The 23825-nt window shown below is 41.2% G+C and overlaps 1 protein-coding gene across 4 annotated transcripts in view; it reads left to right on the top strand.

Moving 5' to 3' along the window:
* The window catches only part of BPGM (bisphosphoglycerate mutase), a 30657-nt gene extending 9967 nt beyond the window's left edge, over positions 1-20690 (top strand). For all 4 annotated transcript variants that reach the window (XM_054726193.1, XM_008150513.3, XM_054726191.1 and 1 more), the window contains 2 exons: positions 4131-4792; positions 19757-20690. In XM_054726193.1, coding sequence (XP_054582168.1) covers positions 4192-4792; positions 19757-19935 — 780 coding nt within the window. In that variant the 5' untranslated portion in view covers positions 4131-4191 and the 3' untranslated portion in view covers positions 19936-20690. The remainder of the gene's footprint in view (positions 1-4130; positions 4793-19756) is intronic.
* The last annotated feature ends 3135 nt before the right edge of the window (positions 20691-23825 follow it).

Here is a 23825-nt window from a genome sequence, read left to right as displayed (position 1 = left end):
CATTGATGTTTCTCTCTCTCAAATCAAGAAAAAACATATTCTCGGGTAAGGATTTAAAAAAATTTTATATAGCTCATATGATGGGATGATAATATTTTGAACCTATAGGGTTAAATAAAATGTACTATTAAAATTTATCTTTTTTTAAACTTTTAATATGGCTTTAGAACATATATGGCTTGCATTATATTTTGACTAGACACAGCTGATCTAAAGGATGACTAGACATTACCAAAAGCAGCATGGGACTAAAGTGAAAGTGGAGGGGAGACAGTGATGGTCTGGGAGAGGGTTCTTTGTAGTATGTGCAGAGGTCCTGAGGCAAGAAAGAACATGGCATGTTCAAGGAAATAAAAGAAAACCAAAGCCTTGCGGGTCACAGTAAGGACTTTGAACTTTAGCCTCAGATCAATAGGAAGTAATTGAGGGTTTTAAATAGGGTACTTAGTTTTCAGGAAATTTGCAGGTAATAAATGAGGGCAAGAGAGCTACAGCTGAATATAGCAAGATTCTCATAATCACCACCCCCCCCCCCAAAAAAAAAAAAAAAAAAGGAAGAAAGATGGGGTGGAGGTATTTGGTTGGGAAATACCATTGAGAGGGAGCAGTACCCTGCCCACCCATCACCTGCCCCTGTTTCTGCTCCAGGATATGAGGCACAAACACCCCCAACTAAAGAGAGAAGCAGACAACTGGGAGATAGTTTGCATTCAGTTCACTTTCAGCTTGGTTACAGCTCAGAGCTGGAGGAAGCATTCCAGGAAGAGTCCAAAGTTGAGTGGGAGTTTGATTACAGAGTTGGGACTCTGCAGGCTGGTGGCAAAGGGTTTAGTGAAGGAAGGACAGGAACAAGGAAGCCCAGTACATAGGGGATTAGGTCTGTTCTTTGAAAGAGTGTGTCTGACAATAACAGGGAAAAGCTTGGATTGGAGCCTGGAGGCTTGGGGTCTGACCATCTCCTACGGTATGATGGCCTCCCCACTCACTGTGCCAGGAGGACATTTCCCTTTAAGTCACAGGTCATACACTAGCAGACCTAATCTAGCGTGCAGACATGTTTTGTTTAGCTCACATTTCAAAACTGTATTCAAATGAGTCGCCAGTATTTGTATCAGGTATCACATGAAAATGCGCATTTCCAGGGTTTTTGACAATTGGAAGATCTAGGAACCCCAGTTCTTCAGTCTCACAAGGAAGTGGGCTGGAGCTAAGTAGTAGCTACTCCCTTTTTTTTTTTTTTCTTTAATGTAAACTTTTAGGAGCTGAAATGATTATTTTTCTTTTTTTAAAGACATTTATGCTAAAAATAAAATGGAATCCATAGGTTCTCTGTGGTCTGAGTCTAAGTCTTGCATTCTCTCCAGTCTTTGGTTTCAGCAGTCCCATCTTCTTTCAGTTCTTCAGAAAAGTTCTAAGAATGGTACCCTTAGTTCAGTGAGACCAGGATATACAAAAGCTTCGTCCATTTACACAGAGTGACATCCATCCAGAGAAGCATGTATCTTCCCTGCAGCTCACCACTGTTCCCACCACCCCTGTAGCCCAGCATCACTGCTTTTTCACACAGCTGTCTGGCCACTGGGACATGTGAGTTTGCAGGCCATGCCTTAAACTTCAATCAAACTGACTAGTGTTTGTTGATGAACACTTGGTATACCAGCTCCACAAGGATTAAAATCTTAAAGATTACTAACTGTAAACCTCAACAGCGCCTCTGTAAATATTTAGCAGTTAATTAAATGGGAAAAGTCAGTTGATAGCATCAAGGAGGAGAAAGGGAAGTGACTTTTAGTTTACCTGAGATAGATACACTAGCTTGGGACCTTACTCTATGTTCACTCCCTGTACATGAGTGAGGGAAAGGTATGTATTTGTATAGTCTTTGTGGCTGTAGGACTATTTCTCTGCTCCAATGTATATATTTTGAGGGGGAGGTGGGCAGAGAAAGTGTTTTATTCCTTAAACAGTAAGCAAATGCAGCAGATTAAAATACTGCAAAGCTTGGTGGTAGGTGTGCCTGAGTGTTCCTGCCATATATATATGACGCTAATGAAGCGTCTACCAAATAAAATATATATATATTTTATTCCTTTGGTAGAGTTCATAACCAAAAGATGAGGAAATGCTTCTGCTACAAAATTTGCCCATCATAATCTTTCTTCATCTGAAGGGAAAATAGCTCATTAGCGTAAGAAGGTTTTTCTTGCTTGATAAGACAAAGTAAGGGCTGAGGCAGAGGGACAGTTGATAGCTTCTCCCCCCCCCCCCCCGCCCGCCCCATGCCACCACCAAAAAAACAAGACAATATATGTTATGAGAGGTAGATTTAGTTTCTCATGGGCCTAAAGCTTCTACTACTTGGTGGATTAGGGCTCTTAGAAGAAACAAGACAAAAATACATTTCTTTCGTAAATTAGATACACACCCATGTGAATTCATTATTTGGTTTCCCAGTGCCTTAGAAGGTGTTTGTTCCAGCTTGAGCTTCATTAGCGTCATAATTATGCTGCTTCTGGACACCAGTAATCACCCAGCTAAATACTGCCCAGATGCCTTCATCCCACTCTCTGTTCTTCTGACACCCTGATGCCCCTCTGGGCTGCGGGTAGAGGCATCACTCGCCCTCTGGGAATACTCAGTGAGGACCTTCAGCTGAGCCTGAGCTCAGGATCTTCCAGTGACCTCATGCTTTTCTCCCTGCTCCACATGTGCTAAAGCTTCAAACCTGGTGCTTGACAAGAAAGCGAAATCATAAACCTAACTGCTGGAGCCTTTCAGCTTGCAAATCACCTCAATCTGCTGCCTTCCTCAGGTCCTCAGTTTGCCTTCCACTGAAGCCTAATTTTAAAGCCTTTTCCCACCTTCAGAATCTTTAGGAATTAGTAAAGAAAGGAAGAAACTAGCTCTAGATTCCAATTAACTTTGTCCCTGAGGGTTGTATAACTGGTTGAATCACAGTTTTAGTAGGACAGAAAATCTGCAGTTAATGGAAGTTGCCAAGAGTGGTAGAAGACCAGGCCCCGATGTTCATGTAATCTTTGCTCCCCAGTGTGGAAAATGCTGGGGTGGAGGTGGAGAGTACTGGGCACGTAAACCAAACAGCATTTGTCAGTGAAGATAGGTCCGCTGCAAGGTGAGTGAAGGCAGGCCGATGCAGCCAGGCAGCAGAGTCCTGGGAGACAGAGTGGCCCAGCAGATCTCTGGGTCAGCAGCTTAACTTAGCAAGTTCAGAACATTTTTTGGTTGCCTGCTCCACTTCACTAGATTCTTCTCCCGCTGAGATGTGGCCGGTGTGTGTAGGATAGTTGAAGGGTTGGGAGGAGGAGGCAGGGCCTCCTTATCACTGAGCTTCTCACTCCTGCAGACCTGCTCCTGTTAATCTGTTTCTACACACAGCAATTGCTCAGCTGCGTGCATTTGATAACTTGTTTTGCATCCGGATTTATTCCTGCCAAAAGCACTATATTCAGGCAGGTGAGAGATTATTTAGGTGAATACCATGTTTGGTGTTAATGTTGCTTTAAGTCACTTTTAATGTTGTTTAATGTTGAAACTTAGATTTTCTTATATGTGGTGTAGCCTGTGGCATTGAAGAGCTAGTTGCCACCAATCAGTGATTTATATACCAGATAAATGTGGTGGTTTATTGAATTAATATGTTTAATGACGTCGTCAGTGAGGTGAGACTGGTAAATATTCTTTTTCCACCAGAGGAAAAACAAAGTGAGAGGATGCTTTCAATCTAGAGTCAGTTACTAGTCATCTTTGTAGACGTCTCCACCTCATTCTGGTAAATCCTCTCTTCTGTAAATAAACTGCCTTTGATCTGGCGGAAATGCAGCATGCCATTAGAATGAAGTGTTTTCATTATTTTACATCATGCCATTAACATACTATCTAGTCATCAGAAAATTTAAGTCAACTAGGTTCCCTGTAATTAATTATCTGTAGAATATGCCTTTATGTGCCATAGTATATATATGAGTTGCTGGATGTCTGATATCAAAACTGTTTAAAGGAATTACCCTAGTTTATTTTAGAAATTGGCTGTAGTAAGGTTGTGCTTCCTTTCCCAGGTAGTCAGCTGAATGAAGAATATAACTTAGGCGTTTTCTTTCTTCTCTTTCCAGATGTATTTCTGTCATTGATCATTGGTCCACTTGAAGGCACAAGGGAAGCTCAGCCATCAGTATGTCCAAGTACAAACTGATCATGTTAAGACATGGTGAGGGTGCTTGGAACAAAGAGAATCGTTTTTGTAGCTGGGTGGATCAGAAACTTAACGATGAAGGACTGGAGGAAGCTCGAAACTGTGGGAAGCAACTCAAAGCGCTAAACTTTGAGTTTGATCTAGTATTCACATCCGTTCTTAATCGGTCCATCCACACAGCCTGGCTGATCCTGGAAGAGCTAGGGCAGGAGTGGGTTCCTGTGGAAAGCTCCTGGCGTCTGAATGAGCGTCACTATGGAGCCTTGATCGGTCTCAACAGGGAGAAAATGGCTTTGAATCATGGCGAAGAGCAAGTGAGGATCTGGAGAAGAAGCTACAATGTGACCCCGCCACCCATTGAAGAGTCTCATCCTTACTACCAAGAAATCTACAGTGACCGGAGGTATAAAGTGTGCGATGTACCTGTGGATCAACTGCCACGGTGTGAAAGTTTGAAGGATGTTCTGGAGAGACTCCTTCCCTATTGGAATGAAAGGATTGCTCCTGAAGTGTTACGTGGCAAAACCATTCTGATATCTGCTCATGGAAATAGCAGTAGGGCACTCCTGAAACATCTGGAAGGTACCATCTTTATGCTATACTTATTAGAGGTTGCTAATGTGATTGTTACACCTTAATCTGGAAGGGACATGCTGTGTTAGTTAATAATGCACAGTTTACATAATAGACTTTCCTTCCCTATTCTCTTTGGTCACTTTAGTCTTTTAAGAATCATTTTGTTCTATAAGTAAAAAAATTCTCTGCCTTTTCTATTCATATTATCTGGAGCAGTAGCCATCAAACTTGAGCAAGCGTCAGAATCACCAGGAGGGAAAACTTGGTCTACCACAGGTTGCTGGCCTTGCCCTCTGCGTTTCTGAACCTGAAGGCCTGGGGTCCCAGCCTAAGAGTTTGCATTTCTGAGAAATTTTCAGATGTTGATACTCCTGCTGGGGGTTCTCCATTTTGAGAATCCCGAACTAAAGCACTATGTAGCTTTGTTACAGAAAGATAAAAGGAGGCTAGGGAGGGAAGAGTTTTCTGTAGAAATGTTATTTAAAGTAAACTTACCTGAGTCTTTCAAGATCAGCAAAATTATCTAGACTTCAGTTTTGCTCATGTTCTTCCAACTTAAAACAATTGTTGCTGTGTTTTCAGACCTAGGTGTCTTGAACAATTCTTTTGTTCTGGTCCTCTCCTTCCAGAATAGGCTTAGTCCTTGATTGGGAGAAAGTTGTGGGGGAGAGGAGGATAAAAAGATAGCTTATTGGAGATAATCAATAGCCTCAATAATGCTTGATGTTACATTCTAAATGTATTGTACAATGTACTGTATTGCTACCTGTCTCTTAAGTTAACATGAACTAAGTGAACTCTTTGAGGACTCAAGCTCATCAGTTTGGGGCATCAGTGATTGCACTGCAAAGTTTTCAGGGCATTTCTCACCCCCCTTTCTCCCTTCACTAAATAACATTATCCGGTTGTGCTTTTTGAGTGATCTGCTCTGTCTGGTGTTTTCTTGTCTATCATCATGTCAGCAGTTAACTTACTGATGTTAGAGTGCATTTCTCTAACATTCCTTTTCCATTCTGCTTTACTTTTCTAGATGGGGCTGTGAAAAATTAAAGGGTTGACTTCATATGTGAATTAAGTGAAAATAGGTTGTTGGTAACAAAATAAAGTGATCTTTATAAGATTTTACTGTAAACTTTTTAGTGTGTGTGTTTTTTTAGCCCTAATTTTTATAACATGGCCAACAGCCAAATCATTACTCGTATACCTGCATCCATTAGTTTTGCAGAAATTTAAGATTTACAGACTTTATTGGCTGTTAAAAACTTTATTGTTTAGACATGGCGCTCGATCTGTTTGTATGTGTGTGTATATATCTTATTTACTCAACTATATAAAGGGTTCTATTCTTCCTTGTTCAGAACAGATGTTTGGTTAAGTGATATATAACTTCATCATTATTGGACTATAGTACTTTATTGTTTGAAGAAGAATTGAGGCTCCTCTTAGGATGACAACATACTGAAATTCAGAATTTCAAAGTTTCTTCCAGAAGATGTACTCTTTTTCACATGCCAATTTCCTTTTTCAGAGATGGAACTTAGCTCTCTTTGTGGCCAGACACCCTTCCCTCAAGAAAATGTTATCATTTAGGGTCCTCTTTGCTTTCTTGTCTTTGCTAGGAAATTCTCCCTTTAAAAACAAAACCCTGCCATTTAGTATCATCTACTCTCCTATCCTCAGGTTTAGATGTCTTTAAGATTATTCTGTAGCCAACCATAGCTCATTCTAGTGCTCCTCCTATTAGTGCATTGATGATTTAACTATTTGTTACTGTTCTTTTTTGAAGGAAATAGGATAGTTTAACAAATGGTGCCAAAGAAAACTGTCACCATGGTGGGGAATGAGGGAGAATTACCTGTGGAAGGCAAGGTTACACATAGAAAAGTTTACTTTACATATTTAAGAGAGGTTTTGATATCATAAATAATTTATTGAGAAACAATTAAATGGTAAAGCTATTTTGGAAAACCATCTGGCACTTCTCTGACAGATTAAATATAGAGTTACCATATGATCCAGCAATTCCACTCCTAGGTATATATCTGTTTTAGTTTCCTAGTGCTAATGTAACAAAATACCAAAAACTGGATTACCTAAAGCAACAGATAGTAATTTTCTCATAGCTTGGGGGGGCTAGAAGTCCTAAATAAAGGTGTTGGCCGGGTCATGCTCTCTCTAGTGGCTTTAGGAAAGAATCCTTTCATGCCTCTTGTACCTTCTGGTGATTGCCGGAAATCTACAAATCTGTTCCTTGGTTTGTAGATCCATCACTGCAAACCCGTCTTCACTTGGCTTTCTGTCTGTGTATATCTCTGATGCTTGTCCAAATTTCCCCCTTTTGTCCCTACATCAGTAATATTGGACTAGTGCCTACCCCATTGGCCTCATTTTAACTTGGTTACCTCTATAAAAAAAACCTATTTCCAAATAAGGTCACTTACCGAGGTATTGGAGGTTAGGACTTCAACATATCTTTTTTTTTTTTCCTTTTTTTTGGGGGGTGGGGGAGGGCGCGGAGAGGGGGTAGATACAGTTCAATCCAGAAGAATACCTAAGATAATTAAAAACATATATCCATACCAAAAAATTTCAACAAACCTTTATAGCAGTATTATTCATAGTAGTCAAAATGTGGAAGCAACCCAAATGCCCATTAAGTGGTGATTAGATAAATTAAATGTGGTATGTCTGTACAATAGAAACAACTGAATGGACGACCGAACAAGCTGTGTGGGGCGACCAGGCCAGCAGAGGGGTTAGTGAGGGCCGACCAAACAACTGAGCAGCAGGCTGCGTGGGGCGACCAGGCCAGCTTGGGGGGCAGTTGGGGGTGACCAGGCCAGCATGGGGGGGGGGCAGTAAGAGGTGATCAGGCCAGCAGGGGAGGCAGTTAGGGGTGACCAGGCCGGCAGGGGGGCAGTTGAGGGTGACCAGGCCAGTGGGGGGGGGGAGCAGTGAGGGGCAATCAGGCTGGCAGGGGGGGCAGTTGGGGGCGACCAGGCCAGCAGGGGGGGATAGTAAGAGGTGATCAGGCCAGCGGGGAAGGCAGTTAGGGGTGACCAGGCCGGCAGGGGGGCAGTTGGGGGTGACCAGGCCAGCAGGGGGGGGGGCAGTAAGAGGTGATCAGGCCAGCAGGGGAGGCAGTTAGGGGTGACCAGGCCGGCAGGGGGGCAGTTGAGGGTGACCAGGCCAGTGGGGGGGGGGAGCAGTGAGGGGCAATCAGGCTGGCAGGGGGGGCAGTTGGGGGCGATCAGGCCAGCAGGGGGGGATAGTAAGAGGTGATCAGGCCAGCGGGGAAGGCAGTTAGGGGTGACCAGGCCGGCAGGGGAGCAGTTGGGGGTGACCAGGCCAGCAGGGGCGGCAGTTAGGGGCGATCAGGCAGGCAAGCAGGTGAGCAGTTAGGAGCCAGTGGTCCCGGATTGTGAGAGGGATGTCCGACTGCCGGTTTAGGCCTGATCGGTAGTCAGACATCCTCTGAGGGGTTCCAGATTGGAGAGGGTGCAGGCTGGGCTGAGGGGACCCCCCTGTGCACCAAGCCTCTAGTCTACATATATAAAAGCCTAAGCGACCATCTGACCAGTAGCTATGATGCACAATGGCCACCAGGGGCAGACACTCCGACTAGTAGCTATGACGCGCACTGACCACCAGGGGGCAGACGCTCAACACAGGAGCTGCCGAGCGACAGCAATTTTGCAGAGTGCCCTCCTGTAATCCAGGACCCCTCAGGGGATGTTGGACTGCCAGTTTTGGCCCGATCCCCGTAGGCCAGGCTGAGGGACCCCACCTGCCAGAGGGACCCCGCTCACTCCACAGATGCCCTTTGAGCCCCGGAACCGCCCAGGTGCGGCCGGCCAGGGAGGGACCACGGGAGGTTGGCTCCAGGGCATGTCTGGCCTGTCTTGCCCAATCCCACCCCGCTGGCCACCTTCTAATTAATTTCCTTTCAATGTGCATGAATCTGTGCACTGGGCCTCTAATTCAGCAATAAAAAAGAATAAAATACTGATACATGCTACAACATGGATGAACCTCAAAATTGCTACAATAGAAGAAACAAGTCTCAGAGTATCATCCTATATAATAAAAGGCTAATATGCAAATAGACCGAATGGTGGAACAACTGAACAACCAGTCGCTATGATATGCGCTGACCACCGTTGGCCGCGGAGGGATGGTAGAGCAGGTGAGCAAGGGCACCAGACCAAGGTGGGGCACCGGTTGCTGTCATCGGGGCGAGCCTCTGGTGGATACTGAAAATTCTTTGCTCCTGTGTGCCATGGTCCCACCCGGCGCTTGCACCTGCTGCCGGCGCCAGAGCGGCCGCCTGCAACCAATGCCAGTGCCAACCCCACTCACACCCGTAGCCAGTGCTGGAGTCGCCACCCGCCGGCAGTTTGTCCCTGAGGACTTCTCCACCTCCCCCTGCTCCTGAAGTGTGATTGGGGCAGCAGCCACTGGTTGCACCCACTGCTGGCGCTGGCCCCAATCACTCCATGCCATGCCGTCAGTGGGTGCGAGCTGGGCCGGCGCTGTCAATGTGTGGCAGTGATGGCGGAGGGAGTGGGGCTGCCAGCAGACATGGGACCTGGGGCCGAGGTGGGAGGGGCTGGGCTGGGGCATGGAGGATGGGCCGATACCCGCCCCTGTGCCTACTGCAGCCTCGTGGACCACAGTTCCTTTCAAGGTGCACGAATTCATGCACTGGGCCCCTAGTATATTATAGGATTCTATGTCTATGAAATGTCCAGAATAGGCCAGTCTACAGAGACAGAAAGAAGATTGTTCCTGGGCCTGGGGTAGAGGCGAAGGAGGGCATGGAGTGAAGCGTGACTGCTAAATAGGTGCAGGGTTTCTGGTTGGGGTTGTGGAAATGTTCTGAAATGTATTATGGTGATGGTTACACAAGTCTGAATATATTAAAAGCCATTGAATTGTACACTTTAAATGGGTGAATTGAATGATATGTGAGTTATTGAAGATGCAAAAATAATTACATCAATGGGACTGAAAGATGAAAGGATTTGACATTGGCCTAGAAAAATAGTTTAGGGCAAATATATAAAAGTGATAACAAAGTAGAAATGTGTGGATGTGAAGTATAGAATCAATAAAAAATTAGAACACAGCTTTGACCAATGGGACAGAAATGAATCTACAGGAATTTTTTCCTGAGAAATTAGCAGGCTTTAGTACTCAGGCTGCATTTAACCTTTCTTCTGAATTTTTTTTTTTTTTTTTTTTTTTTTTTTTTTTTTTTTTTTTTAGTTGGAGGTATGGGACTGTATCACATTTCAGAGATTAATTCATTTGAGTCAATCTTAAATTGTAATTCCTACCCCTATTACTATAAATAGACTTTATAGAAAATGTTTTATTTGGGAAATAAGTGAGTTAAAACATTGGCATTCGTGCTGGAAGAGGTCAATTGTATGAAGATACTTGAATAGGAAGTATGTTAAAGTAGAAAAAGGTATAGGACTGGCAGCTGTCTGCAGGGAAGAAAGAAGGTGTATATGAGGGAGACAGGGAATGGAAATGGTAGGGTTGGTGTCCAGGGAGAATGGCAGACATTCAGGGGGGGAAAATTCTCAGAAAAGCCAGAATATGCTATTAGGCACAAGCCTGTGGCTGGGAAACAAATGGAGTCTATGTGAGGATTGAGATTTGTCCATTGGGAGACAGACATAAAGTGGTTTGTAATGTTGGCTCCCCATTCCGGGTATAACAACTTTGCTCCTTTTGGGCCTATAGTGCCCCCTGGTGGTACTGTTGGTAATATTCGTGGAGTTCTTCCATGTTGCTATGATTCCCTATATAGGTATTTACTCCCATGCCAAACATGGAAGAAATTATTTCATGTGCATGAAGAAGACTGGGTATATTTTAGGATCGCTTCATAAATTAATTCTCTTATTTTCTACATGCCATTTTCCACTAATAGAATTTCTCTTGTAGAAGATATTGAAGAGTAAGATCCAAGCATTCTGCCCTGGCCAGATGGGTCAATTGGAGAAATGATAGAACTATTTTGGACACCAAAAGGGGTGAATTTTACTGTATGTGAATTTACCTCAATTTTATGAGATCCGCCTTTATCTAGTGAAGTGACCATTGCTCTAATTGGGACCTTCCTTTGTTTCACAAAATAATAGACTGGATTAGTCTGTCAGTTAGTAGAATTGAATGAAAGTTGCTATGTACATCTACCTGTCCCTTTGAAAACTAACCTGGAGGGCATCATTATGCTTTCTAACAAACACTTCAGGACCTATTGGTGCAGACTTTATTTAACATCTAGCCCATGGTCAGTATACAGAATTCCCTCTTAAAGTCCTTCTTCCTTCTGCATAAGAAGTTTTATACATGCTTCTGGACCATGAAATTTTGTACTTGAGGTCTTGAGCTCCGTTAGTAAAGGTTTTCCTGCCCCCAAACTATTTCTTCTCACTTGCCACCAAATTCTAAGTTCTGTTCTTAATTGGGCCTTGCATCTGTCTTTTTTTCCTTTTCACAACCAGCTAGTCTAGGAGTAGGTCACCAAGGACCTCCTGGAGTCAAAACAGAAGAACAGCACAGTGGGAAGCGAGTATTACTGATTCAGAGCTGGGTAACACTCTTGTACAGGATCTGCAAACACAGGAACCACATGCCAGTGCCCAGGCCTGATCAGGATGGCCTCTACCCTGTGAAATTACTTACTTATGTAATATCTCTGCTCTTAAATTATATGTAATTTTGGGATTTGCTTTACTTTTAACTTGATAGTAGTTCTTAGTACCTTTAGAAGAAAGAAGAGTTAGAGCAGACATGAAATATTATATAGTAAGAAAATTCCTCCTTAAGGGACTGCTTTACTGATTTTTAGCAGCACAATTACCTATGCTATACCGACAAGTTCAGATTGAAGCAGGGCCCACCTCTCACTGGTTCAGACACTCTCCTCCCAAAGCACCACCCTGAAAACTCCTCTACCAGGCTTAGTATCTAAACGCATGCTGTTCTGTAGCATTCCAGACAGGCGTGTGTTTCATTCTCTGTGGTTGGCATAGTCACTTCCTGTTTGTTTCCTGCTGGCCCACAGTGAAGGCAAGGCCAGGTCCTGAACTGAGGCAGTGGATGCAGTCTGCATCTTGCCAGCGGAAGTGGATTGTTTAGTCTGGGTTCAAGCACAGGGCTAGGCAGTTTCAAGTTTGGAATAAGAGTGGCATGCAAGAGACTCATGAAAGACATACTTGATCCCTGAAGAATTGCATGCAGCTGTACACATAACAAGGCACAGAAGTGGTCAGATGAAATTAGAGAATCAGGGAGGAAAGGTCAGCTGGAACTCACTGTGGGACAGGGACAGACAAGTAAGTCACCTTTGGCATTTTAGTGTGATATTTTCAGAAGCCGCAAATTTAGGTCTCTCTTTTATGAAACAAATACTAGCCTAGTGGTATAGTTAAACTTTCTCTTATAAGTTTAATTTATTTATAGAAATCTTTAAAAGTTGTAGGCTATTTAACTATAAAATTAAATGTAGAATGGATTCTTCTCTCTGCCTTATTCTAAATTAGAAGCTGTTATCCTATCATCATGTTACAATCTATACGAGTAATAATAAAGGCGTAATTTGCTAATTAGGCCGGACGTCCTTCCGGACGAAGCTGGGGCTGCGAGGGAAGTTAGGGTCCCAGGTGCCTGCTGGTGGCCAGAGGGAAGCAAGCCTGGGCCCCAGGTGCGAGAGGGAAGCCGGTGCCAGCAGCCAGGGGCAGGTAGGCTTACTCTTGCACGAATTTCGTGCATCAGGCCTCTAGTATTCAAATAACCCATTCCCAGTTGTTCCCCAGCCATTCTTAAGTTGTACATATATAGCATTCAGATCTTAAAGAATTTTAATTAAAAATAGGTAGATCATCTATAAAATTCAGAATTTCTTTTCTTTTTTTTTTTTTTTTTTTTTTTAGAATTTCTGATGTTAGCTCTTATTTTGGCAATAGAAGAAAACAGAACACTTATCATGAATACCCATCAGTGGGGTTTGAATTATGACTTGCTTGATTGGGAAAGGGAAGTGAGGCATGGGTGGGACCTCATACTTGAATGATTTGGTCAAAACTGTTTCCCTCTTTTTCTAATCCCCCAAAATATGCATGTTAGAAGTAGGGTTTCCTCTTGTCCTATAACAAATCTGTCTCCCTCAACATCTTTTCTTCTATTTCCTGATACTCAAAGATTTTAAACACTTTGGAGAAAACCAAAGAAAATACATAGAAGACAAATTTAATATGAATTGTTTACTTTATTAGCACTAAATGCAAGCAGTCTTTTGTTCAACTTTTCAATTCCCTTTTTTTTTCTGGTAAGGTAATGAAGAGAATACAATCTCTAATCAAGGCTTCAACAATAAAAGACTAGATTTAATTTGAAAGCCCAAGAAGTTGAGATTCATTCATTTCAGCTATGTGCTGAGGGTCTGTTAAATCAGGTATTGTTCTTGGTGTAAGGGTACGGCACCTATAATTAGACACATGAAGTCCTTACTTTTGAGGAACTATGTCTCCACTTGGATCTCTTTCTAAAACTTAGCCAATACTGTACTCCTGAAAGGCCTCAGAATGCTTTCATGTGTAAGCTTTATGTAATAGAGTTTTTAGTTAATGTTTTATTCCTTATAGCCTATATTTATGTATTAAAGGTAGACACATAATATATACAGTTATATGTATAATTTCTGGATCCTAACAGCCAACACATAATAGTGGTCCTTACTGTTGAACATTTACTAAATTTTTTCAGTGGGTAAGGTACTGTTCCAAGATCATGGGTGATATAGGGATGGATAAAACATAGTTCCTCTCCAAGGAGCTTATAATCCTGGTGGGAGAAGTGAGCATATGCACGGCCACTCCCACAAAGCGTGAGTGGTGTAGTATATATACAGTGATCGTAACTGTCTGTGGTTCCTGTTTCTGCTGCGGTGACCTGGGGAGGTGGCTTATAGGTATAGACTTGACTTTCTGAAGTCAGTTCTGTATGCAGAAAATGAAGTTTGAATTTATCCTCATATTGGTCTTGAGTTGTTTCCCCTTTGACTTACCTACCACCAGACTTTTATTCTTACTTGAACTATCCCAATCATTTAACTTGATTGCAGTTAACTCCTAAAAGCTCCTACATGAAGATTTGAGAATTAAAGGCAAGGAGACATATGTAATACTTTTAACAATAAAGAATTTTTTTAAAAAAAGAATTAAAGGCAGTTGCCCTGGCCTGTGTTGCTCAGTTGGTTGAACCATTGTCCCATATACCAGCAGGTGGCAAGTTTGATTCCTGGTTCGATCCCCAGTTGGGACATGTGCCAGAGGCAGCCAATTGATGTTTCTCTCTCCCTCCCCTCCTCTCTCCCCTCCCCCTCCCTCTATAAAATCAATTTTAAAAGAATTAAAGACAATGGTTAGGGTTCAGAAGGGGGTAGCTAAAGAGGGGTGATGGAAAATGGTTGATGCAGGATGAGAACTCTGATGTTTCCTTTTAGAACATGCTTGGATGCTGTATTAAAAAAATTATGCCAGTTATCAGATAGAAGATGTGATATTATGTTCCAGTTAATGAGTTTGTAGCATGATATTACATAATATAGTATTGATTCAGTTTGGTTTAATCTAGTGCAGATGCATTATTCTAGCCTTAGGAGTTCTGCTTGCTTAACTTTCTTAGGACAAAGAATGTGACTTATGCAAAAATTGAGCAATGAGTAATGGCTTCGCTGTGGTTTTTCCTAATTTGCTATTTAAAATTTGTCTCATTGACTGCTTATTAACTAGTCTAAGTATTTTAAATATTTGCAAGTAATTAGTCTACTGTGTGAATGACTTGAGTAGTTATTAAAGTGGAATGTCAACTTTTTTTATTGGAAACATTCCTATTTTTGTTGAGCTCTCCTTCCTTTGTAGATGAAAAATTATAGTTCTCATGGCCTTTGTTTAGTTGGTTCTTTGATTTGATCCTACACACCTAAGTCATAGGCATGAGCTTGAGAGTGGTGCTATTAAAGAGAGGACCTGCAAGAATTGGTTAGATCTGGTTAGATCTAAGGCCACTGTTAAACAAGGACTCTTTTCTAAGATCACAGACTGTAACCCCCAAACCTCATCATGATGACAGTGTGTGAGCTATTTCAAGAGGACCAGACAAATGTGTTCACATCCTTTCCTAGTATTGAAAATATGAGAACACTGGAGCAAGGGAACATCCCTGGAAGGAGTCCTTCCACGGTCCAGGTTCGTTAGGAGACTAAACTGTTACACCCTATTACCTCAATCTTGCCATAGTACTTGATATAACTGTCATGGCTGTCTGTGACTCCATGGTAGATTGACAAAGGTGTCCAAAAAGTCCACTCTGCTCTGCTCTGTACATCGTTAGCACCCAGCCTTTCACAAGGGCAGCACATGCACACAAACATTCTCCTCTCTCCTCATGCTGTGGTGGAAATACCCATAGATGAGTCAGATGACCAGAGTTGAAGTCCTGGGATTTGGGAATTTAAAAAAAAAACACACACTACCAGGTCCAGTTGTACTACCAGAACAGTTTTGTGACTTGAGCAGTTTTATATAACTTCTCTGGATTTGTTTAGTATTTTTAACAGCCTTATTAAGATATAATTCACGTATCATACAATTCACTCATGTAAAGTATATAGTTCATTGGTTTTCAATATATTCACATTCACAGAGTTGTCCATCCATCACCACAGTTGATTTTAGAACACTTTCATTGCCCTCCAAAGAAACCCCACACCTAGCTGTCACTTCCCAGTCCCCTCATTCCCTCTAGTCCTAGGCATCCACTAATCTATTTATAAATTTGCCTAATCTTGACATTCATATATATAGAATCGTACAATATGTAGTATTTTGTGACTGGCTTCTTTCACTTAGCATAATATTTTCAAGGTTCCTCAGTATTTAGCACTTATTAGCGCTTTGTTCCTTTTTATTGCCAAATAATATTCCATCCACTGTATGGATATATTAGATTTGATTTATTCATTCATCAGTTGATGGACATTTAAGCTGTTTCCACTTTTTGGCTACCATGAATAATGCTGCTATGAAGATTCGTGTACAAGTTTTTGTGTGGACCTGTTTTCATTTCTCTTGGGTATATACATAAGAGTGAAATTGCTAGGTCACATGGTAACCCTATGCTTAACTGTTTGAGGAATTGCCAGACTGTTTTCCAAAATGTCCATACCATTTTATACACTTAATTTTACAGTGTACTAGGATACCAGTTTTCTGTATCCTCACCAGCACTTATTTGTAATCTGACATTTTAAAAATTATACTGGATATTGAAGTGATATCTCATTGTGGTTTTGATTTGCATTTTCCTGATGGCTAATCATGTTGAACATGTTTTCATGTGCCTACTAGCCATTTGTATATCTTTTTTAGAGAAATGTCTTTTAGATCTTTCTTTTGCCCATTTTTTAATTTGGCCACTTGTCTCTTTATTATTGAAGTGTAATAGTTCTATATATACTATAGATATAAGTTTCATCAGATAAGTGAGTTGCAAAATTTTTCTTCCATTCTAAATTATCTTTTTCACTTTTTTGATGGTGTGCTAGAAGCACAAACACAATTTTTATATGCCCAGCTTATCTAGTTTTTTTAAAAATTATATTTTTAGTGTCATATGTAAGAAACCATTGCCTAATTCAAGGTCATGAAGTTTTGTCAATTTCTGCAAAAAAAAACCTGAAATTTTGATAGGGATTTTGTTGAATCTGTATGTTTATTTGGGGAAAACAATGTTTTGTAGTGTTCAGAGTATAAGTTTTGTAATTCTTTGGTTACATTTATTCCTATGTATATTATTTGTTTTGTTTCTGTTATAAATGGAATTGTTTTAATTTCATTTTTATTTGCTCATCACTACTATATAGAAATACAATTTTTATATATTCATCTTATCTCTTTCAACATTGCTGAATTCATTTATTGAATCAGTTAGTTTTTAGTGGGATTGTGTCATCTGAAAATAGAGATAGTCTACCTCTTTCTTTTCAATCTGGATGCTTTTTATTTCCTTTTCTTGCATAGTTGCCCTGGCTAAAACCTCCAGTACAATGTTGAATAAAAGTGGGAGCTTAGTTATCCTATATAATAAAAGGGTAATATGCAAATCGGCCGAGCGGTGGACCGACCAGTCGCTATGATACGCACTGACCACCAGGGGGCAGACGCTCAATGCAGGAGCTGCCCCTGGTGGTCAGTGTGTGCATTCCCACAGGAGGAGCACCGCTTAGCCACAAGCCAGGCTGATGGCTGGCGAGTGCAGTGGCCCAACTCCATGGCAGTGCTAAGGCTGTCTGACTGCAGGCCTAAGCCATCAGTCAGACATCCCCCAAGGGGGCTTCCGGACTGCGAAAGGGCGCAGGCCAGGCTGAGGGACACCCCCCCCCCCCCCAGTGCACAAATGTCGTGCACCAGGCCTCTAGTTTTAAAATAAAGTCCTGGATCCAAAAATCACTTGTAAAGGTTAATGGTCGGTAATGTTGTCAAGGCCCACAATCTATAAACAGTGAATCTGAGATGCTGATACAGATGTGTATGCTCATAATTTCTATTTCTCCTGGAAAACATTAGTCAAACATGATCAGTTTTATTAAACTGTTGTCTCCTAACAAATTTTTTGCAGTGAAAATTTAGATTTATTGAAGAAATCTTTAAAATCCATCTTTCTCTCCATTTCAATGAGCAATATGCTTACATACTCTGGATACAGATAAAACATGGTCCTTACACGATAGATGAATGTAAACACTAGTCAGTGTCCCGATGTTTCTCATGCCTCCCTCTAAAGTGCCTTTGCTTTTCTTAGCCATTAAGAATAAAATAGAGGAACTTGGGTGCTAGAAGAGGTTATCCTCCCTCCTTTTATAAATGAAGAGATAGTTCAGTAGAGGTCAAATCCTGGGCAAGGTCACAAGTGCTATGCATATATACTTGTATAGTAGGCCCTCAGTTACTGGCTGTTGAGTGAGGCCTAGGAACCTTGAGAGCTTCCCGTCGATTGGAGTGAGAACTTCTGGGTCCTAAAGCCTCAGTGGTCACCTGGCTCTAAACCTCGTGCTGGTGAATTCTGCTCTGCTGTCTCCAGGGATGCCTGTAGCAGCTGTTGTGCATCCAGCTGACAGATCTGACCTGACAGAACTAGAGGGCTCCCAGAATCCTCCCACTAAGCAGCTGGCTCTCTGGTCTGAACTGATTTGTTCCTTGCAGCTTTAGTTTGGGATAGTAATCTTTTGTAGGGTTATATACAGGGTGGGGATAGGGACTTGGCAGGGCAAAGTAGTGTTTTAGTAGTCTACCCTTTAAATCTTTCACCTAGAAGAGAATTCCTAATAGGGACAAAGAAATACTGTGCTATACTTTTTCATGTTCTCCTAAATCCATTTCTACTACCCCACATCCTTGGTAATGGCAAAGGAAGAGTGTGTGTTTCTTTTTTAACTTGACAGAGGGAATGGAGGCCCAGAAAATTCACTTGCCTAAAGTTATAGAGTTTAGTATATTGAGGGGGACTGGCAGAAGAGGAGATGGGCAGTATACTAGTGTACTGTCCATGGTTTCATAGCTGTTTGAGTATGTACAGTTTGTGTATTAGAGTTCTTAGGTAGCTCTTCAGGGCCTAGAAATGAAATTCTAATAAAGAACTACCCTAGCCCTAACCAGTTTGGCTCAGTGGATAGAGCGTCGACCTGAGAACTGAAGGGTCCCAGGTTCGATTCGGGTCAAGGGCATGTACCTTGATTGCGGGCACATCCCCAATAGGGGGTGTGCAGGAGACAGCTGATCAATGTTTCTCTCTCGTTGATGTTTCTACCTCTCTATCCCTCTCCCTTCCTCTCTGTAAAAAAATCAATAAAATATATTAAAAAAAAAAAAAAAAGAACTACCCTAGTAGTTGAGATCCAGTGCTATGGTTCTATAACTTTGGGCTGGTGCTATTGTTACGACCATTGGTTAATTAAAATGACAAAGTACATTGAGAACTAACTGATAGTAACTTTTTTTCTGCCATCATCACCTCCCAAGTAAAGACAACCCTTCACACTCTTCCTCGGAACTTGCTCCACCTCAGTACTTTTCTGTTAATATAGAACAGAAGCATTTGGTTAAAATGTAGAAGTCTATGTAACAAAAGTATGTTTTTAAAATAGATAATTTGAATAGTTTCAGTTTTCTTTTAATTTGCTTAACTCTCTTTTCTCCTTCCTTCTCTTTGCCCATTTTGAACTCAGAAAAACTTGAAGGCATTCCTTGGTACAGTAGTTACAGATGCCTGGGTTTGAATCAGGCTCTGCTACTTACTGTCTGTGTGATCGTCAGTTGTTTGCTTAACCTCTCTGTGCCAAAACTTGTTACATGGAAAAACAATAACTTATAACCTCATAGGATTGCAGAAATGGTTAAATGAGTTACTACATATAAAGTGTTTAGAAGAGTGAGTACTTGGCATGTAGGATGTACATCATACATGTTAGCGTTTTTGTTAAAAGTAGTCATAATAAAAATACTATCACTACCACTGCTACTGCTGTAGTCTTAATCCAACTCCAACTCTTCTGGTCAAAGTTGAAGTACTTGTAATTTAGCTTATTTAAAAACTAATGGAAGGTAATTTGTCCATCACACATACCTTCCTCTCCTATCAGTTGGGATGATAAGGGACAGTTGGAGAATGAGGCCAATTTACAAGGCATGACTTATAATCCTTTTCTGATTCCTCCTCATCGGGCTTCCCAGGTAGCTAGAAAGTGTTCCTATTGACTGGATTTAGCTCGAGCATTCCAGGCTCACGCAGTGTCGGAAAACCAACCACTTTCTAATCTATTGAACTAGGTTTAAACAGAACCACCTCCAGGGTTGCCTTTAATGCCTTGTTCCTTCCTCTCTTAATCTGCAGGTATCTCAGATGAAGACATTATCAACATTACTCTTCCCACTGGCGTCCCCATTCTCCTGGAACTGGATGAGAACCTGCATGCTGTTGGGCCTCACCAGTTCCTGGGTGACCAAGAGGCTATCCAAGCAGCCATTAAGAAAGTAGATGACCAAGGAAAAGTGAAAAAAGCTGCAAAATAAAGTTTTTCCCAAGTGTTGGCTAGGAATGGCTACAAAAAGGAGTGGCATGCAGTGTGTTATAGGTGCTGATCTCTCCCTCTCCTCTCTCTTTTCCTGATTTTTCCAGAGCTAGGCTGTGGGGTAAAGTTTGTATTGGTAACTAGGTAACTTATGTTGGCCCAGATAAAGACTTGAGGGTGCCTGAGTGCTTATGTCATAAGTCTTACGGGTTAGCTCTCCTGCTAGCCCTGTTTGAATTAAACTACTTAGCAGTGGGGCTCAATGTCCTAAGTTTCTTAGATGGTAGAGTGATAATGGAGGTAGAGTTTAAGGTATTTCATCATTCAACAAATCATTGTGAAGTCACCACTGACAGGTACTAATTACTGTGATAAGTAGTTCACTTTTATATTTACTAAGACTTTCTGGGATGATAGGAGAGGATATTAGATAATATACTATACTTAAAGTATTTATTATTAGTCTTTTCCTCTAGGAAAAGGGATGTTTTGATGGGTAAGACGAGAGGCCCATTAAATGGGAAAGCCACAGACGGGTTCCTCCACAACAGCCCGCAATAAACAGCAAGGCCCTTGGCCCTGTCTCCAGTCCAGAGACTCCTTTGTTTGATATTTGGTGGAATTCCTCTTTGGCAGTTAGAATTAGCAGCACATAGACAACTATAGCTGTTTGTGTTCTCTTATTTTTGTTTCTTGAACTTTAATCCTTGGATACTTAAAATTGGTTTAAAAATAAAGTTCTGTGACCAAAAATGATATCCCCAAGTATCTCTTTGTGATTCATAAATATTAGATAAAGGCCTCTGAACTGAAGTCTTCTGCTCATATCTTCCTGTAACACTCAGAGTTGCACCTTTCTTCAACACATAGACACTCTAATCCTCTATAAATTGGAGGTTGTTGTCAGGAAATATAACACAGTTGATGTAATTTTATTCACATGAGTAAGGGAAATGATATATTGGAGTTTGTCACATTTATTGTTCATCTGCTGAGGGCTAAGAGTAGCCAGGGTAGGCCATGGACAGAATCGATTGCTTATCAATCTTAATGATACTGTTTTCCATAGTATATTTTTAAATACTATAGGTATGTAATTAATTTCTTTCAGGAACATATATTTCAATGATAAATTCATGTAAAAATTTGTAGCTGTAATAGTTGTTACAGATATTTACCATTTTTTATGGCTTTCCATTGGTGAATTAACTCATTGTATCCATGTTATAATTAAACTGGCATTAGAAGAAAACTAATTCTAAAACCCTTGCCACTGCTTGGTCCCTCTTTAATCCTTCAGTCAAGACTCACAGAGCATTGGCTGATGAAGGTGACTGAAAAAAAGAGATGAACCTGGTTTGTTCACAGCTGGCCACATCTGTGATGCATAAGAATGTAGAATGTGGATGTTTTACATTTCTGATCAACCACTGGTTTCTCTACTGTAATCCTTGTTTTTAGTCCAATTGCTTAACCAAATGACACTCTAGAATTTAGAGATCAGAGTCAACCACCAACTACCAGGTATTCCTACAATTACAAAATCTGTGTTTAGGCTGCAGCTCAGACCATTTTAAACAGCTTCATCTCTGGAATTGGCCTCTGAATTTCCCAGCCTAAGGGATGACCATGTCTTAATGCAGCTCCAGATCCTAGAGTTGAATTCTCGCCTTGTCCTGAATCTAGATGTCGACTTCCAGGGACCCCACCCGCAACATGATATGCTTCTGCATACAAAGTTATACTCGCACCCAGTCACTTTGGAATCTTGCAGACTTCCTCAGGTAGGGATCATTTTTGGATGCTTTCTGATACCATTTGGTTTTATTGCTTTTAAGATCTTGGCTGAAATAAATGAAGAGACATTCATAAAAAGATGTAAAATTATTTTCAACAACTTCCACCTTAGATAACCAGAGAGCCTGTTTTCTTTACATGCTTACAAGGTATAGTTTTTGATGTAGGAATCTTTTTTATAATTAAGTTTTTTATTATCTTTATTGTTTAAAGTATTACAGATGTCCTTTCCCCCTCCTCCATTTATCCCCTCTGATGTAGAAATTTTGAAGGTTGCCTAACCTACATCCTAATTTGGCATCTTTCTGTTCTATGTCAAGCTGGGACCAAAATATGGGGATTTTTAATTTTATTTTAAACTAGAGGCCTGGTGCACAAAATTCGTGCATGGGTAGGATTCCTAGGCCTGGCCGGCCAATTGGGGCCTTCCTTCGTTCCATGCTGCCCCCTGGTGGTCAGTGCACATCATGGCGAGCAATTGAACTCCTGGTTAGTTGACAATTTGTATATTAGCCTTTTATTATATAGAAAAAACGGCAGATACCTTGCCTAGAAATTTGGTCCTTGGAGAGGGCAGCCCATTCTATCCATACTGTTTTCCACAGGTTGAGCTTGCCCTGATACCAGGTATACGTGTCTCCTCTGCCCAGGCTGGAATGATTGTCCCAGTATGGTAAGATGAAGGCAGTAAGTAGCAAGATGCTACTCCGAGAGTTCTAATTTGTAAATATCTCAGCTGAGTACTGTATCCCACCCAGTACACTGATAATTTTTCTACAAGAGAAGAAGTGCTGCTTCAGACAGTGGAAGTTCTTGCATCATTTAACTTAAGCATGGAATTAGCAAAGCATCCTTGTCATTATGTCACATATTTTTCCTTGATAAGAAGTGCAAGGAAGATTTCTTCATGTGCTCTGGCTATTGCCAAACTCAACCAGATTCTCTTTATTTTATTTTACTTACTTTTTTTGATTAAAGTATTACATATGTCTCCTTTTCCCCCCGTTGACCTCTCCCCGGCCACTCCCACCTCCCAGCACATGCCCTCACCCCACTAGTGTCTGTGTCCATTGGTTATACTTATATATGTGCATATAAGTCCTTTGGTTGATCTCTTATCCCACCCTCTCCCCTGCCTTCCCTCTGAGTTTTGACAGTCTATTTGATGCTTCTCTGTCTATGAATCTATTTTAGTTCATCAGTTTATGTTTTTCATTATATTCCACAAATAAGTGAGATTATGTGATATTTATCTTTCTCCAACTGACTTATTTCACTTAGCATAATGCTCTCCAGGACCATCCATGCTGTTGTGAATGATAAGAGTTCCTTTTTTACAGCAGCATAGTATTCCATTGTGTAGATATACCACATTTTTTAATCCACTCATCTGCTGATGGGCACTTAGGCTGTTTCCAGATCTTGGCTATTGTAAATAGTACTGCTATGAACATAAGGGTGCACATATCCTTTCTGATTGGTGTTTCTGATTTCTTGGGATATATTCCTAGAAGTGGGATTACTGGGTCAAATGGGAGTTCCATTTTTAATTTTTTGAGGAAACTCCATACTGTTTTTCACAGTGGCTGCACCAGTCTGCATTCCCACCAGCAGTGCATGAGGGTTCCTTTTTCTCCGAATCCTCGCCAGCACTTGTCATTTGTTGATTTGTTGTTGATAGCCATTCTGACAGGTGTGAGATGGTACCTCATTGTCCTTTTGGTTTGCATCTCTCAGATGATTAGTGACTTTGAGCATGTTTTAATATATCTCTTGGCCTTCTGTATGTCCTCTTTTGAAAGTGTCTATTTAGGTCCTTTGCCCACTTTTTGATTGAATTTTTACCTTCATTTTGTTAAGTTGTATGAGTTCCCTATAATTTTGTAGTTTAAACCCTTATTGGAGATAACATTGGCAAATATGTTCTCCCATGCAGTGGGCTTTCTTGTTGTTTTGTTGATGGTTTCTTTTGCTGTGCAGAAGCTTTTTATTTTTATGTAGTCCCATTTGTTTATTTTCTCCTTAGTTTGTTTTTGTGTATGGTGTAAGTTGGTGGTCTAGTTTCATTTTTTTGCATGTATCTGTCTAATTTTC

This window comes from Eptesicus fuscus, chromosome 14 (assembly GCF_027574615.1).
Source record: "Eptesicus fuscus isolate TK198812 chromosome 14, DD_ASM_mEF_20220401, whole genome shotgun sequence".
NCBI lineage: Eukaryota > Metazoa > Chordata > Mammalia > Chiroptera > Vespertilionidae > Eptesicus > Eptesicus fuscus.
The sequence above is the reverse complement of the archived record's forward strand: the minus strand, read 5'-3'. Positions and strand labels throughout refer to the sequence as shown.